General features: G+C 50.9%; 1 protein-coding gene across 1 annotated transcript in view; it reads right to left on the minus strand.

The window, feature by feature from the left end:
• OTOF (otoferlin) overlaps positions 1 to 18,208 on the minus strand; it is a 204,454-nt gene that overhangs the window by 59,779 nt on the left and 126,467 nt on the right. Inside the window, exon 6 of the mRNA XM_084622582.1 lies at positions 1,851 to 1,927. Within this exon, the coding sequence (XP_084478708.1) occupies positions 1,851 to 1,927 (77 nt within the window). The remainder of the gene's footprint in view (positions 1 to 1,850; positions 1,928 to 18,208) is intronic.

An 18,208-nucleotide genomic window follows, 5' to 3' on the forward strand; every position in this document is an offset into this window, starting at 1 on the left:
CCATCTCTCTGTGATGAAGACTGTTGTGATATTTATCTTGAGTTTCCTTTTCCCAATTCCACATCATGATCCCTAGTTACATCCTCCAGCACCATGTTAAACTATTCCCCTCCCTCCCAGGGATTAGAGCTTTCAGAAACCCATTGTCATGTCTCCGCTGAACCGTCACTTAGCCAAGCTAGATGGGTGCTCAGTCTGCTCCAGGCTGGGATACTGGATAAGATGGACCAGCTCTGGGACAGCATGGGGCGGGACTCCAACCAGAGGGACCAGTGATCGGTTTGGTATGGTGGGAAGAAGGTGGGACTCTGTGCCGGATGGACCATTGCTCCGCTTATTCACACTGGCCAGTCCGATGCTTCTCTTCCCGCCCATGTTTCGTTGCAAAGGAGGCTGCATTACAGAGCACTAACCTATCGTGTGACAGCACCCTCTTGGCTCACCTGCGCATGCTCGACCCACTAGTGACGCGGTAAGTACCGCACAGTGTATTTCGATATTAGTGCGATGCAAGGCAAGCGGCCTTGTAATCACAGGATGCAACACGCATGTCTCCTGGCCTCTCAGCTGCCAGCACCAAGGTGACATGGTAATGACACCTTAGCCAGGTGAGCCCACTACAGCCCTCTTGAGCTGCTGAGGTTACGTAAGCAGAGAGGCATCTGCAGCTGGTAACACAGAGCCACAGCAGTGGGGGAGAAACGGATGGATGGGGACAGGATATTCCTCCATCAGACCCTGCACTGATGCTGCACACGGTACCCAGCCCCTGCAGCCCAGGTGCGACAACAGCCAGGAAGAGAATGCCCTCCAGGCACAGCCTGCCCTCACCCGTGCATCCTGCCCAGAGATCAACACTTGACTTGCCCCGTTGTCTTAACTTCCTGTGTGTTCTGAACAGCGACGCAGGGCAGGTGCCGAGGGGTGTATCCATATCGTGTTTCTATAGCTCTTTCCTTCTCCAAAACTCTAATCAGAGAAGTATAGGGCTGGAAAGGACCTTGAGAGGTCGTTTAGTCCAGTCCCCGGCACTCAGGGCAGGACAAAATAATAACTAGACCACCCCGGCAGATGTTTGTCTAACCTGCTCTTAAAAAGCTTCAATGATGGAGCTTCCACAATCTCTCTAGGTAATTTGTTCCACTGATTACCCACCCTGGCAGTTGGGAATTTTTTCCTAATGTCCAACCTAAACCGCCTTTGCTGTAATTTAAGCCCATTGCTTCTTGTCCTCTCCTCAGAGGCTAAGGAGAACAATTTTCATCCCCCTCCTTGTTAACACCTTTTATGTCTCATTTCTCCTACCAATCCTTTTCCCGTGGCTCTATTTCCATTGACGTCTGCACTCATGGGGAAAAAAATCCTAACTATGCCGACAGATCTGTCCGCCTATCAATCATTCGGGCTGGCTGGCAAATAGTAAGGATTTTCCATGGAAAATATTTGAAAAGAAACAAGATTTTTCCCTCCCCCAAAATTTGAATTTTTTTCATCTAAACGGAAAAAAATCGGTTTGATTTGAATTGAAAGAAAACGAAAAAAAAATCTGTTTCACTCACCCCGTCTTTTCCAGGGGGTAGAGGACCCTTGAAAAACGAGGGTTCAGTTTGATTTTGATGAAAAATTGAACAGTTGAAAGAAAAAAGATGAAAACCATTTTTACGCATTCACCCTCTCTCTCCCCCTGCCCCCCCGTCGGTCTGTAACATGCAACATAAAGAAGCAATGGAGCAGCACAAGTTGATGGGGTACTTGCAGGTCATTGCTAACTCAGCCAGCAGCTGCCTGGTCAGCCAGATTTCAGCGTGGTCTCACCCAGCTGGGGCCCAGCTCTGCACAGCTGCACGTACCTTGCTTTCGGTGAGGGTCTTCCTTTGGGGGCCGTATCTTGCCCAGCTTCATGGCTGAAAAGACTCCTTTCCCAGCTCTGCAAGAAGTGGGGGCGGGGGGGGGGGAAAGGCAGAACTCACTAAATACAGGAATTGCACATATTTTTTTCTGGGCATTTCAGCGCTCTGGGGGTTAACCTACCCCAAACTAGGACACGCTACTCTGGGACTCAGATGCGACCTAGATTTTCATCTGTAGATCTCAGAGTGTTTTACAGAGGAAGCCAGTATCGTCAGCCCCATTTCACAGCTGGGGAAATGGAGGCACAGAGCAGTGATGTGATTTACCCATAGTCACCCAGCAGAAGAGGAGGGAAGAGAACCCAGCTCACCCAAGTCCCAGTCCAGTGCTCTATCTACTAGGCCACTCTGCCTCTCTCACGCAGTAACCATACCCCAAACTAGGGTGAAAATATCAGCTAAAATATTCCACTCTGAGTGTTAAATACCAATCAGCCTATCCCAGACTAGAACCAGAATACCCCCAAACTGGGGCTAAAACACCTGGCTGAAATGGGGCCAAGACACCCCAGATTGATAATGGTGATGAGCCATGTGCGCTTGCAGCCATGTGACTTTTTTTCCATAAGCTGCCTACCGGCCACAGGTCAGCGGGGGGTGGATTTCCCAACGCAGAGGGGCCAGCACAAGCCCCAGGCACCACGGACATCCCGCAGTGGTTGTGCTTGGTCTCTGCACGGGGAGGGGGGGAATTTTCACCCTGAATCATTTTGAACCATAAGACTTGGCCTGCAGCGTGTTTGCCAGCCGCTCATTGCAAATATTCAGCCTCCGGGGCTGGCTCCTTAACTGGCGCGAGTTGTCCTAGAGCGCTGTTCACTGCACTGGAGCTGCAGCAATTTATAGCCGCTGAGGAGCTGGCCCCTGAAAGCCAGAGTGCGTTGATTACTTTGGATTAACTACACAGATCACATGGTATTTTTTTATGTTGCCTGATTGGATGAAAGTGTCTCAGGTTCCTGGCATACATATTCTCACTTATGGGTTCAAAATTCACTTCATAGAATCATAGAATATCAGGGTTGGAAGGGACCTCAGGAGGTCATCTAGTCCAACCCCCTGCTCAAAAGCAGGACCAATCCCCAATTAAATCATCCCAGCCAGGGCTTTGTCAAGCCTGACCTTAAAAACTTCTAAGGAAGGAGATTCCACCACCTCCCTAGGCACTTGCTGTTAATATTCACTGAAAACTCATCAGCCCCACTGTCAGGGTTCCCTCCCCACTCTGGACTCTAGGGTTCAGATGTGGGGACCTGCACGAACAATCCCCTAAACTTATTTTTACTAGCTTAGGTTAAAATCCCCAAGGCACAAATTTCACCTTGTCCTTGAACAGCATGCTGCCACCACCAAGTGATTTAGACAAAGAACAGGGGAAGGACCACTTGGAGTTCCTATTTCCCCAAAAATATCCCCTCAAGCCCTTACACCCCCCTTTCCTGGGGAGGCTTGAGAATAAACAAGATGAGCACAAACCAGCCTTGGATTTTTAAGACCCAAAAACCCCAATCAGATTCTTAAAAAACAGAACTTTATTAGAAGTACAAAAAAAGATAAGAGAACAACTCTGTAAGATCAGAATGGAAGATAATCTCACAGGCAGTCAGATTCAAAACACAGAGAATCCCTCTAGGCAAAACCTTAAGTTACAAAAAGACACAAAAACAGGAATACACATTTCCTCCAGCACAGCGAACTTCACAAGCCAAAACAAAGAAAACCTAATGCATTTTCTAGCTAGATTACTTACTAACTTTACAGGAGTTGGAGGGCTTGCATCCTTGATCTGTTTCCGGCAAAGACAGTAAAAGCCTTCCCCCCCCCCTCCAGATTTGAAAGTATCTTGCCCCCTCATTGGTCATTTTGGTCAGGTGCCAGCGAGGTTATCCTAGCTTCTTAACTCTTTACAGGTAAAAGGACTTTGCCTCTGGCCAGGAGGGATTTTATAGCACTGTATACAGAAAGGTGGTTACCCTTCCCTTTATATTTATGACACCCACTGACATTCCTGCCAGTAAAAACGCTTGCTAGAATATTTCTTCAACACTTGCTGATTTATAATGGCATTAAAAATGGGGATCGGGGGGTATTCTGGCTACCTTAGACTCATAGACTTTAAAGCCAGAAGGGACCATCATGATCAACAAGTCTGACCTCCTGCACCTCACAGGCCACAGAACCTCACCCACCCACTCCTGTAATAGACCCCTCACCTCTGGCTGAGTCACTGAAGTCCTCAAATCATGGTTTAAAGACTTCAAGTTACAGAGAATCCACCATTTACTCTAGTTTAAACCTGCAAGTAACCCATGCCCTGTGCTGCAAAGGAAAGCAAACGCGCTCTCCCTCCTCCAGAGTCTCTGACAATCTGACCTGGAGGAAAATTCCTTCCCAACCCCAAATATGACAATCAGTTAGACCCTGAGCATGTGGGCAAGACCCACCAGCCAGACACCTGGGAAAGAATTCTCTGTAGTAACTCAGAGCCCTCCCTGTGTAGTGTCCCATCTCTAGCCGTCAGAGATATTTGCTGCTAACAGTTGCAGATCTGATTTAAAACGACAACATACAACCAAGGCAAAGCTAGGCACAAAGTGGGTTCAAAACACAGCCAACGTGAGTTTAAATGGATATTCATGGCAAACATTTTGCGGTGTTTCTGGCTGGTTCAGTACAGTATGCTAGTCTGATATGACAATAATTTAATATACTGGCTCCCAAGCTGAACAGAACTTGGTTCGCAGGGTTAATAAAATATAGTTCTTTAATACACTGACAACTCTAGCATGGCAGACTGGGTTCATTTCATCGGACGGCATAATAAATATGCAGAGCTTGTCAAGTAATATAACAACTGACTGCAAGTATTTTTGCTCTTTGGTTTCACTGTTATTTGAGTTGAGGGAGAGCTAGGTGAAATTCTTCAACCAAAGGTTTTTAGGTGAAAAATTCTGATTTCACTAAAAGGTTTCACAAATTCCTGTTGATTTCACCAAATTGTTCATTTCAAAGCACCGACCCCCTGCCCCAATTTTAAAAAAATCAAAATGTTTCATTTCAACATTTTCAAAATGAAATGTCTGGATTTTTCACTTGGAAACAACTTTTGGTTTAGAAATTTCATGTAGTTTAAAAAAATTAGAAAACTTGAAAAAGGCTCAAAATTGAAACGAAACATTTAGCTTGACCCAAAGCATTTTTTCTTTGATTTGCCCAAAATATTGAAAATGTTTCACATCTCTTGCGCCCCAAACCATTCTTTTGTTTCAATTTTTCAGAATTGCCAGCGATCCAGAAAAATCCCTTATTCAGCCAGCTGTAGCTGGGGGTTCACTGTTACTTATGGAATCATTTTATCTGCTGTTGGTCGTGGACGGGCACCAGTTATCTTGGTGAAAATATTACTGAATCTGGAAAGTTTCATGACTTTTTCACTTCAAGAATGATTCAGCTGGACATCGGGACCAGAAAGAGTATTCTTCGCTATTCTCCAGGCACCAAGAAGCAGAAACAAGGCCTCACGGTACAGATGGCCAATCCTATGCCACAAATACCGAAGAGCAAACAGCTGCTGCTACAGAGTGACCTACTTGTGACCAACCCAATGGATGAAGTTTGTTTGCTAATCTCTGAGTAGGAATATGCTTGAGGGTTTCACATACATCCGCAGCAGTGACGATCGGGGAAAAAAGGATTAACTGGATAATTTGTACATTCACGATGAGTGAAACTCACCCCGTGCTGTAGGGCAAGGCACAAGGCCCATGACCCACATACATGCAGCGTTTAAGTGGGACTAAAGTGATGTAAGAAGCGTTAAAATCAACGGGCAGATTTCTCCTTGCTGTTACTCCACTGCGTGTGAGTTTGTCTGGAGGTGACTGAGAAAAGAGCAGAACTGAAAAGCAGTTTATAAATCTGTACTGATCTCTGCTTAACAACAATCTTCTATTATTCAGCTTGCAAAGAGCTTTTGCTTTAAGAACATCATTCTCTCCAACATCCCGCTTCCACTTGGCAGCTGGAGAACTTCAGCAGATTCTGAGCATTTGGGCAGGACTGTAATTATTCCTCCCGATGTAATTAAATGTCGTTCTTTTTAATTAGTCGCTCCAAACCCCAAATCCATCTCCGGCCCAGGGGTGGTACAAGACAGCCGCTTACTGGCAGCTGATTAGCACATAATGAACAGCCACTGAAGCCATGGTATTAAATATTAAGGTGTGTTTTAATTTGGGAACAAAAAAGAAGGCAGAGGGTGTGTGCGTGCGGGCGGTAGGGGGGCGTTGCAGCACTGTAGGGTGGAATCAGAGAAGAAAACAATGCTCCTAAAGCTCCTCTATGCACGGCAAAGAAAGAACTCATTCCAATGGCATGAATGGGAATCACAGCTCCCATTCAGCATAGCCCTTCAGCACAGGTCTAATCCGTCTCAGCAAACCAGTTCAGCACTGGCTTCCTGTTAAGCATGTTTGCATGCTCTTTGCTGAATCGGGATGGGTGGAAGTGTGTGGCTGAAGGTTTGCACATGGGAATCATTAAGAAAGGGAGAGATAATAAGACAGACAATATATTGCCTCTCTATAAATCCATGGGACACCCACATCTTGAATACTGCATGCAGATGGGGTTGTCACATCTCAAAAAAGAGTTATTGGAGTTGCAAAAGGTTCAGAAAAGGGCAACAGAAATGATCAGGGGTATGGAACAGCTGCCCTGTGAGGAGAGATTAATAAGACTGGGACTTTTCAGCTTGGAAAAGAGACAACTAAGGGGGATATGATAGAGGTCTATAAAATCATGACTGGTGTGTTAGTCTCTAAGGTGCCACAAGTACTCCTTTTCTTTTTACAAGAACTAGGGGTCACCAAATGAAATTAATAGGCAGCAGGTTTAGAACAAACAAAAGGAAGTATTTCTTCACACAGTCAACCTGTGGAACTCCTTGCCAGAGGATGGTGTGAAGGCCAAGACTATAACAGGGTTCAAAAAAGAACTAGATGCGTTCGTGGAGGATAGGTCCATCAATGGCTATTAGCCAGGAAGGGCTGGTGTCCCTAGCCTCTGTTTGCCAGAAGCTGGGAATGAGTGACAGGGGATGGATCACTTGATGATTCCCTGTTCTGTTCATTCCCTCTGGGGCACCTGGCACTGGCCACTGTCGGAAGACCGGATACTGGGATAGATGGACTTTTGGTCTGACCCAGTCTGGCTGTTCTTATGTGCTCCAGCACTTTGCTAAATATTTCAAGGGAGGACTACGAACAGCCCCCTGTATTGTCTGATATTTTCACTAGGAGGCTGTCATGATCGCCCCACCACCGCCCTCAGCATTCCCCGGGGAACCTTTGCAACTCTCTCCATGGACCTCATCCCCAAGCCCAGCTCTCTGCCTCTTTCACCCACCTTCTCAATCAGGTCAGCAGAGGACACCCCTGTGCTGGCACAGGGGAGCCAGAGCAGCTTCATTTAAAGGGGCCAGCTCCCCTACGACAGAGTACAACCGAGGGCTCCAAAATGTGTGTCTTGTCTTAAGGTCCCTGCCGGATCCTCTAGCCCATGCTGGAGGAGGGTTCCCAGCCCTGGCTGACCGACACGGAGTAGGGTTTATAAGAACAGGAGGCTTCCCCCATGAAGATAAGAGCTCAGGGTTAGGACCTGCCACACATGTGCATCCCTTCCCCGCTCCTTCCATTCCCAGTAACGAATGAGGCAATTTTCCCTTCTTTCGGTCTTTTTTCTTAAAGGCCGCATGCTCCTGGGAGCGAGGACACAGCAAACTGCCGGCCACATGACAACTGGGAAGAGTGAGAAAAATTCCTGCTTTCCAGAGAAAAAAGAAAGAGCGAATGAGAGAGAGAGAGAAGCATTCAGGGCCGACACATCCTCGGGGCTGCCAATGACAGAACGCTCTAGCTAGCTCCCCCTGCCCGCCCCCAACCCTCCCATGGCTCCAAGTCCCACCTGTCACCCTTTCAGGTCAAGGTAAAGTGAGAGATGGCAAATACCTCCCCCCTTCCCTGGACCCCTCATTTCCGTGCACGGCCAGGTTCTACCTTCACCAGCCGACAGTCCACAGTCCGGCTTTCCCCGAGAGATGGGCAGAGACAGGAGAGCGCCTACCCGGCTGCTAGGGCGCGTGCCGGCGGCTTTACCCGTGCCGCCCAGCAGCCATCCCTGCCAGAGCCCACCTCAGAGCGGGAGCGGGGGCTACGAAACCAGCAGCAAAGCCTCTGGCCGCGCTGGGGTTGATCTGGGGGCGGACGAGGAGGGGATCTCCCGCCGGTTCTCCGCTCCCACCTGCCTCTGGCTCTTTGCCGTATTAAAGAAAGGTTAAGCCCCCTCACCCCCAGACAAAGCGGGGAGTGGAAGGGAGCTGGCTGGGCGGGCGGCGGTGGAGAGCTGACACCGTCCCTGCATGAATATTGGATGAAGGCCCGAGAACCTGAGATGCCAGGCCCTGGTCTGGCAGTCGTTGCAGGTGAGGGCTCCGGCCTGGGGTTTTTCTGGGTCACTTTGAGACCCAGCCTCCCGGTTCCCCTCCCTGTCTCTCCCAGAGAGGGGGCCTGGGGGCGTGCGTCCGTGCAGGGGGCGCTGGCCGCCTCTCCCCACAGCCTGTGTCCCAGCCCTGAGGCCTGGATCTGGTTACAGGCTGCCATTGAATTATTCACAGCTGGCTCTCACTTTTTAACCATCACTTCTTTGAGGGGGGAGGGGACATTGGCACATTTCATCTCCTCGTCCACGATCATGCCTTAAAGAGACAGGATGTCAGCCGAAAATCAGGGGCTGGCCCCCGTACCCCCCGTCGAACTCCCCCCACCTAGCAAAGCCAGTGGGTCCGCCCCCCCCCCCGAGGATTTCCCCTATGCATGCAAATCTTTGCATGGTCGCAGAAACGCCATAACTGCTTCTATGCCACCTCCTCCTGGCACAGAGCGCTTGGCTGAGGGCAGGGGTGGCGGTCCGAATGTCTATACACCCTGGCAGTCGTCCACAGATAATGGCCTGGCCCCTTGGGGCAAGGGACAGCCAGGTGTAAATTAGAGCAGCCCCGAGGCTGCCAAATCAGAATCCTCCACTCATTTGTACCAGGGTCAGGGTCAGATACCAACCTGGCACTGAGGAAGACGACAGCACAAGGTGCAGGGCCATGGGAACCAGATCCCATGTCTCCAGTATTGTTCCTATTCCTTCTTTCATAGTGGATTGAAATTCTCTCCAGCGTAGAGAGTCAGCACCAAGTAAATCCAGTGGGACTGTGAGCTGGCCTTCACATGGAGTCAATTTCACTCAGTCAGAAGGTGAGAGGCCAGGGGGTGGGCTAGCACCTATGAATGCTCCCATAACCTATCACCTCATTCACCTTGGGCATAGAATCATAGAATCATAGCATATCAGGGTTGGAAGGGACCTCAGGAGGTCATCTAGTCCAACCCCCTGCTCAAAGCAGGACCGATCCCCGACTACAGGCGTTGCAGACACGGTAAGCCATAGCCACCACAGCTGAACCGGAGAGCTCAGAAACCAGCCAACGGCACCCTTTGAGTGGCCCCTAGAAATCCAGGGATCCAGGCGGAGCAGAGCTGCCGAGTTTGCTCTCTAGCCCCCAGGGAGCACTAGGAAGTCATAGAATCAGAGAATATCAGGGTTGGAAGGGACCTCAGGAGGTCATCTGGTCCAACCCCCTGCTCAAAGCAGGACCAATCCCCAACTAAATCATCCCAGCCAGGGCTTTGTCAAGCCTGACCTTAAAAACCTCTAAGGATGGAGATTCCACCCCCTCCCGAGGTAACCCATTCCAGTGCTTCACCACCCTCCTAGTGAAAAAGTTTTTCCAAATATCCAACCTAAACCTCCCCCACTGCAAGTCCTCACAGCAAAAGGCAACTCTGAACAGGATGGAACAGGAAAGCTGAGAAATGTGGATGTTACAAATGAGGGAGAACAAGTTTGCTTAGATTGACTCTGTCTTGGGAGAGAGCTGGGGGAGAAATTGTATCACGACAGGGAAACAGAATATGACTTTGAAACATCTTAGTGCCATTTCATATCACACATCAGAGCAAGTGAGTTCTTTGTCCCTTTCTATCGGCTGGTCCTTGTAAGAGGATAAAAGTCTACTACCGCTGCCAGCAAATGGAGCTACTCATTTAGCTCCATAAGTAGAGGTTCATGCTTTTAGCACTGAAGATCCCAGGCTCAAATCCCACTGTTGGCCCTAGCAGGGTCTCCGTGGGAAAAAAGCCCCCATCCTGGGCTCTTTCTTAAATCAGTGCTCAGCTGACAGCCCTGAAGACCAAAGACCCCCAGCCCAGCACCCACACTGAGCTCTGCCAACATGCTTCCACCCTGCCAGGGCCGGGATGCCGAAGGGAGAGGAGATGGGGAGATCGCTCACCAGGCCCACTCCGACCTGGAGCTCTCTGCTCACACTGCATCCGATGAAGTGAGCTGTAGCTCATGAAAGCTTATGCTCAAATAAATTGGTTAGTCTCTAAGGTGCCACAAGTACTCCTTTTCTTACTGCCAAGAGAGGGGCCGTAGATTCATAGGAGACAAGGCCATGATGCTCATCTCATCTGTCCTGGATGATGCAGGGCCTGGGACTTCCCCAATTTAATTCCTGTCTGAACTAGAGCGTGTCTTTTAGAAAACCGTCCAGCTTCCCAGCCACAGCCCTTTGAGCGAGAGCTGGTTTTCTCTGTGCCCTGGGTCCGGCGGCTGGAGGCTGAGACAGTTGGAGAGGAGGAGAGCCCCGGGGTCGGCTCAGCCCCGCCAGCCATGCCCAGGAGATAGCGCGAGCATGCAGAGAGAGGGCACCTACTTGTGCTCGCCATCTTTGCCCCTTTTTGTCTTCTCTTTGCCTTTGCTGAAGCGAGCGGCCAGGCAGCGAAGGAACAAAAGGGAAACAAACCAGTGGGTGCCATTTACAGATTGATCGCCAGCATCAGCCAGTCGATAAAACGTACATGAGGCCCCCTGCCTAGCCGCTTTCCCAGTCCCTTCTAACTCGGCAGGTCACTACGTGGCGCTGGCCATCACTCAGAGCCCCATTCCCAAATGCCCCTGGACACTGATGTCACTGGGGTCCAGGCTCCAACGTTGCCCCTTTCTACCCAAAATTCGGGGACCAAACACCCCGATACATGGAGGAAGTTTGGGTTCAGAGGTCATCTTTATGACCTGGACCTGTCTCTCTAAGTCTAACCCCCCCTTAGATCTCTGAATGAGCATCCACTGAGCGTCTTCCAATACGGGTGATGCGGGGACTGCGTGACAGAACAGTGAAGCTCAGTGCAGATGGAGGTGATTTGCAGATGAATGAATAATGTGTGGGTGTGTGCGGTGTGTGTGTGCACGCACGTGTGTGTGTTCTCCCCTCCCCAGGCAGCATCACCTTCCTCACCCCATTTAATACACCCTGGGGCCCTTGCACAACGGATCAGAGTCCCTCAAAGTGAGGCTGGAATTTGGGACGCCATGGACATGTGAAAGAATTCAGGCTCTTCTTCCGGATCCATGCCCCCATTCCCAGAACCCTCTGGGTTTCCCCGGGGCAGATCAGAGACGGCAGGAGTGAGGAATTGGTGGGCACTCTGGTGCCCTGGTTTTCATCAGAAAGTCCTGCTCCTGAACATGTCCATCACCATGGTATCCGGGCCCTGACTCAGTGCTCTGAATCTCAGCACATTGTCTCTACTCTCTGCCCACAGTGCTGCTTCCTTTCCCTGTCGTCTTTCCTCTCTCATTCCCTTTTCTCTGGTGCATCTACATTCCTTTAGTCTGATCGTGCCTCCTTTCTCCTGCCCCTCCTCTTTTCCCTTCCTTTCCCCTCCTAATCCCTGTCTGCTCCCACCCCTGCGCTGCTCTGCCCCTGGCTTGCCCCACAGCCGCGTGGGACAGCAGACGTGCTCTGATGTGCCCTGGTGCTTTGGGGAAATTTCCTGTCACCCCCTGCTCTTCTCAGCCTCGAGCTCCGGCTCCATTCAGCTGCGGAAGGCAGAAGAGCAAGGGAGTGGGTGGAGAGAGAAATGAACACATAGTGCTAACGGACCTCACTGACTGTTAATTGGAGTTTGCTGCTCTGCTCCCAGCAGCTGGAAGGGGGGGCAGTTGGTGAGGAGGAGTGGGGCGGATGAATTCACTGAGCTCCTAGATAATGACCTTCCCCGGGGGACCCTGAGAACAGCACATGGGCCTAATACACACCGGCCCATTCCTGGCTCGAAGCAGCCTAGCCTAGTCTGGGTTCCCTTGGGGCGAGATTTTACCCTGTGCAGAGGGGCCGGTACAAAGTCTTGCACTGGCCCCCAGCACAGGGGGAATCTCACGCTTTGTGTCTCACCAAGCGTATGCTGACAGGAGCTGGTCTCCATCCAGCTGAGCTCGCCGTCAGGAGGAGTGAAGCATGCAGAGGAGACTCATAAAATCAGCCCCGTTGAAGTCGGCTGAGCTATTGCTGCCCAGTGACCCCGCTGGGAGGGCCTGGGGGCATTTCTTGTTCGGGTGACAGCGTCTTACGCCACGTCTTGAGTCCAGGCAGAGTGAAGGAAGGGAATGAAATGCACCTTCACGTACTCACTCATGCCCCCTGCTATACATGGCAGAAGCTCCCTGTAAACATCTGCAAAGCAACCTGACTGTCCTCCTTAAAACTCCCCTACCAAAACCTCCACACTAGCAGGGTTGGCAACTCTCACAAACAGCCTCCTGCTGTTTGGGGTTTTGTCTTAAAGCTTCAGCTCCTGGAGTCACGTGAATCTCTGAGAACCAACTTTCATTTAAAAAAAAAAGTTTCTAGCCCTCCTGATTGTGAAGAAATGCAGGAAAACGTGACACCCCCCGCCCCCGAAGACACAGTTACCAAAATCCAAATATTGTTGGATTTTTAAGTAAATCTCATGATTTGGGGGGCCTGTCTCATGATTTTGGAATGTGTGGGGTTGGCAATACTGATGTGCTGAGACCGCTGCCTGTCACACAGACCGGCTCTCCTTGTGTCCTTGCACTCCCTGTCTGTATCTCTGCCTCTGGTCCTACACTTAGATTGTATGCTCCTTCAGATAGGGACTGGTTTTTCTGTGTTTTTACACCTCGCACAATGGGGTCCTGATCTGTGACTGCAACCCCTAGGCGCCGTGGTAATACAATAACAAAAACAATACATGTCGAAAACATTTCCAAAACACACAGAAAACCCCAGAAGAAACAACAAACAAAAGAAAGTGCTTCCCCCACCCCCATCCCGTGTGTTTAGATATTTTAAAATACCTCCCAGAATCCTTTGGGCTCGCTGCAGCCGTGTGGATCACGGCACGTCCCAGAGAAAGGAACATTAGAACATCTTGTGTTCGTTGGGACCCGCCCGCAGTCTCACTCCATTCCCGTGAAGCGGAACGCAGGACTCCGACAGCCTGGCTTCCCTGGACTCCTGGGAATTCGGGCACCAGGAAGACCCAGGTCGACAGGGCGAGGGTGGAAGAGCGAAAATCTTCGCTCGCCCCCCGACTCCCTGCAATCTGTCCCGTGTCCGCTGCACTGGTGCATGCACACTGCTGCCCTCTGCTGGCGGCAATCAGACATGCTCAAGTGCTTTTGGCGGCTATGTCTCCCTCGAGTGGATGGAGGCCCACAGGGATGATCTAAGACCCGGTACTATGAATAGCTGATGCGGATTGCCCCTCAGAGGCCTGCATTCTGGAGCAGCAGATGCTAAATTCTGCTCTCCTTGCAGTCCAGGCTTGTCTAGAGCCCACTGGGCGTGGAGTTACTGAGCACAGACTGTTGGGAGGGTCTCACGCCACCTGACGGCACAGTGCATTTTCTCACACAGGGACTCTCTCTCTAGGGAAATCACTTTCTTCTCCCTTTTCCACTTTGCAGAATGTCCAGATTTGACTCACCTACTCCACAAGGGGGCGTTTCACACCCCTCTGGGCTACCCGGCCTCCTCCCTGCACCCTCGCCGCCTAGCAGAACTACTGTTCCTCCCACTGCCTCCAACCAACATTAGGCTCTTTGTACTTGAACCCCAGTGGAAGGACGGACAACGGGAGAGATTCCCCTACCTGCCCATTGACACCAGCAGGGCCTCCCCCACTCACACCAGCCGGGAATTTGACCCTATGTATTTTCATTAAGTCAAATTAAGACACCACCAGGGGAGTTTAGACTGGAGCCAAAGCTCATGAGAGTCTTTCCCGTGACTTCCGTGGGCTATGGATCGGGCCCTTAAGCTACAAAAACCATACTGAAAGAAGCAGCAGCTCGTACTGGTGCTGAGGAAGAAATCAAAGTAGCCTCAGGCATGAAATAAGCATCTATAATAAATGGCTCACTAGCAGCTTTGCATCTATGCGTGTGTGTATATATATTTATACATGTACTCATCAGCCAATAACCAGACAGAGAAGAGAACACAAAAACTAACATATATACATACACATGCCAAAAGATGGCAACTCAGACATATGCATATATGCCATATATATACACACCCACGCTAAAGGGCTTGCATTCTGGGCCTTACAAGGTGAAACGTAATCAGTCGCATTTGCTTTTAATACTCAAAGGGTTAAATGTTCATAGTTTTGTTGTGGTCACCGATCAGCAGCCCTAGTCCGGTAGACAGGAAGGAGCCAGTTAAATCCCCACATATTAAGTCTGATTCATTTCTCTCCATCCAGGTGTGTGTGTACCTGCCCGCACACATGCACATGGGTGAACATGAGCGAATTTAAGTGTGCCTTGTCCCCCTCTAGCGGCCAGTTCCTCTAGTGGATAACAACCTACGGCTGCTGCCAGCGAATGGAGTTTCTCCTTTAGCTCAAGTGGTAGCGTTACACGCTTTTACTTCTGAAGAGCTAGGGGAGACACCCTGCAGGGAAGCCAGGAGAGGGGCTGTCCTGCGGAGGCATGAAGCAGTAGGCTACAACAGTTGTATTCAACCTTTCCAGGCCATTGCACCCCTTTACCAGACTCAGACCCCCACTGTGCCAGGCCGCGGCCTCTCCCCTGCTGCTGTATGTGCTAGATACTGTGGCTTATAGAGCACGCTCAGCTGGGCGGGAGGCTGGCAGTGACCCAGCGTGGTGGCCTGCTGAGAGGGCAGGCTGGAGCTCCGTGACTGCATGGGTGACATCGGAACCCGGGGCAGGGTCTGACTGCCCCGCTCAATTCTTCCCTGCCGTCGGCCAACGTTCTCTGTGCGGGGCCAGCACCTGTGGTCCTTGGCGGTGCCCAGTGTCGATTCCACGCCTGGGGCTGTCCCACACCGTCGAACCAGGAGCAAGGCACAAGAGAACCCAGGGGGCTTGGGTCTGATCTGTTATCCTCCACGTGCCAACTGTGAGCCTGGATCCAGCCCCAGAAGATGGGCTCACTGGGGCCCGCTCAGGACCACAGATTCTGGCCTCACAAAGACCACGTACTCTGGCCCTTCTTATCCAGAAGGAAAAGGGTTTCAAGCCAATCAGAAACGTGGGGAAGAGAGACCAGCGGCAGCCCGGCTACTGAGGGCTAACAGCTGAGGCTGGGGAGGGAGTACCGACCCCCGCTAGCAGGGTGATGGGGGCGGGTAGGGTCAGGGTACCTGAATGGCATAACGAGGTGCCTTTTCTCTCTCCCCTTAGCTCTGAAATCACAAAGATCAGTCGATTCAGACACAAGCCGCTCGGCGGCAAGAACACAGAGCTCGCCCCGCCCCCGCCCCCCGAGCTCATGCGCCAAGCAAACCACAGCAAACCACAGCAAAACCTCACTGCAATGGCATGCTGCCGTCCACGAAGCAGGCCAGGGCACCGGGACAGAGAGCAAGGCGGAGAGACGGCAGGGCCCAGATACAGTGGGGAGGGGTGTGGCAGGCAGGCAGACAGACAGATAGGTGGGTATGCATGGAAGCCCCACACCCCCAGGGCAAGTGGGGAAAAGGGAATGAGTGGAAGGAAGCCCTGCTCCCTGCCCCCATTCAAGAGACTGGGGGAGAGGAGCAACTGGAAGCCCCGTCCCCGCTGAGGTGGGGGGAAGGGAAGGAGTGGAAGGAAGCCCCTCCCCCTTTGGTCGCATGGCGGGAGGGGAAGCAGTGCTCCGTGCAGGCTTTTCCAAAGTCACGCCATGCCACGTGCCACGCCGGGGCTGACAGCCCAGCACACACACCACCTGCCATGCACGTGCCGTGGCGAGGGAGGCCTCGTGCCCGATACCTGGGGTCCCTGTGCGCGTCGCTGGTCAGGAGAAACACCATCGACGGTGTGAGTGCCAGGGAAGAGCAAGGCCAACCCCAGCCCTCCGCATCCTTCCCCTGCGCCATCCGCCCTCGAGCACCCACAAGGAGAGGGGAAGAGGCCTGGGGGCTGCAATGAACTCCAACAGGATGGCTCCCTGCTCGGGGTGGGATGTACTGAGAGCAGCTCAGAGCCCCCTGTTGGGGAGCCAGACGCCTGCCCAGAGCTCCCATTAGCCTGAGACTCCATCACTGCCTGGGGGAACCTCCTCCCAGCTCACTGGTGCCGCATTGGCCCCCATATCTCAGCCTGTCACCCCCGATGGCTTGCCAAGTGCAGGCCTCTCCCCTCCCTCTCCTGTGTAACCCCCAGCCCCTGCACTGCAGGGCCTGGAGGTGCAAGTCTGCAAAGCCCTCAGGAGCCCGTCAGCACCGCTCGGCATGCCCAATGCAGGGAGTGCTGAGCGAGGGGTGTGGGTACATCTGCTGGGACCCAGGTGGGTTGGTTCTGAGGAGCTCGGGTCCACAGACACCCAAGGAGAAAATCTCCTCTCTGCCCTCCGGCGTACAGGGGAGCTCTCCCTCCCTGCTGCATTCGCAAAGGAAAGAGATGTCACTGGTGGGAAGTGTTTTCCGTTGTGAAATTCAGTTTCCCTGAATGCAAAATCTTTCCCAGCAACGTGTCAATTTCAAAGGAATTTTGGACAGCAAAGAGTTGAAATGAATCATTTCGCCCTTCTCGTTCCGTTTCACTGACGTCAAAACATTTTGTTTTGATAAAGTACAAATGTTTACTGTCGGCTTCATTGTTTCAATTAATTTTGGTTAGATGTTTCTATTGTATTAAAATATTTATATATCAGTAAAATCCTAGAACCATAGGGTTAGAAGGGACCGCAAAGGTCATCTGGTCTAACCCCTGCCAAGAGACAGGATTTGTTGTGTTAATTATATCTATAATCTATTTAATGCTATAGAATATAAGAGATGAAACAAAATAAATCAAAACAATGAAGACAGACCAAAACATTTCAGTGGTTCCAAATCAAAATGGTTCCAAATTTTCATTTCACGGGAAATTTTGTAGTATCTACTTGTTCGATTCAAAATGAAAAAATGTTTTGAGATGTCGGAATTTCCCACGGAACAGAAATTCTCTAAAAAGAGGGTTTGTGCCTCTGTCCCGTCCCCCCGCGTCTGTGATTTTCCTGCTGCTGAATAAGGCACTGGATTCACATGTAGAGCACTGCCCTGGGATAGTCCAATCTCTAGTTCCATTCAGTCCTGGGGCCTCTGCAGGGGGACTAAGGTGGTGACTCTGAGACCAGATACACAGGGGAAGTGGATACCAGCTCGTTGCACAGGGGCTGCCGAGCAGATAAGCCAGGTGGTAATCAGATTTACTGAGACCCTGAGTGTATTTCTATGCAGAGTCATACGGGTTCACAGGATCATGGGGGTGTGGAACAGGTGGTGTGTGGGAGCAACCCAGAACAACACAGGCATAAGAAGATGGGTGGGGTCAGAGAGAAAACCCTCCTCCAATACTGTACACAGCCTCCCTCCAGACCCAGGATAGTGGTACCTTGCTACTGACTTGTGTCCGTCATTGAGTTTATTCCTCATTTCAGACATTTTGCTGAGTTAGGTGCAGAAAGGGGGGTGGGGGAGAGAAATAACATCACATTGTCAGATTTAAAAGCATCCCACCAACAGCAAGAAAACCATTATCCCTAGGACACATCACTGGGCCTGATCCAATCGGATCTGCCCTTGCCAGATCAGATCTGCTCTTAGCAAGACAATCTATAATGTTGTGCCTTGTAATGATACGTTTACTTGTAATTATATTACCCAGCCACTAGATAGCTCTGTGTGCTCTACAGAGTTATAGGCAGAGTGTGGTTTGTGGTTAACAACACAGACAAAGCTGGGACTTAAGCTGTGTATAAGTTGGCCTATTTGTGTCAATAGTTTGTAGCTGTTTCTTTAATAAATGCCTCCTGTGTAAGATGGACAGTGATTCCATATGCCGTGACACCTCCCAGGCCATGGCTGAACAGGATTCTTGCTC

The sequence above is a fragment of the Lepidochelys olivacea genome (genome assembly GCF_965140295.1).
Source record: "Lepidochelys olivacea isolate rLepOli2 genome assembly, chromosome: 3".
Taxonomy (NCBI): Eukaryota; Metazoa; Chordata; order Testudines; family Cheloniidae; genus Lepidochelys; species Lepidochelys olivacea.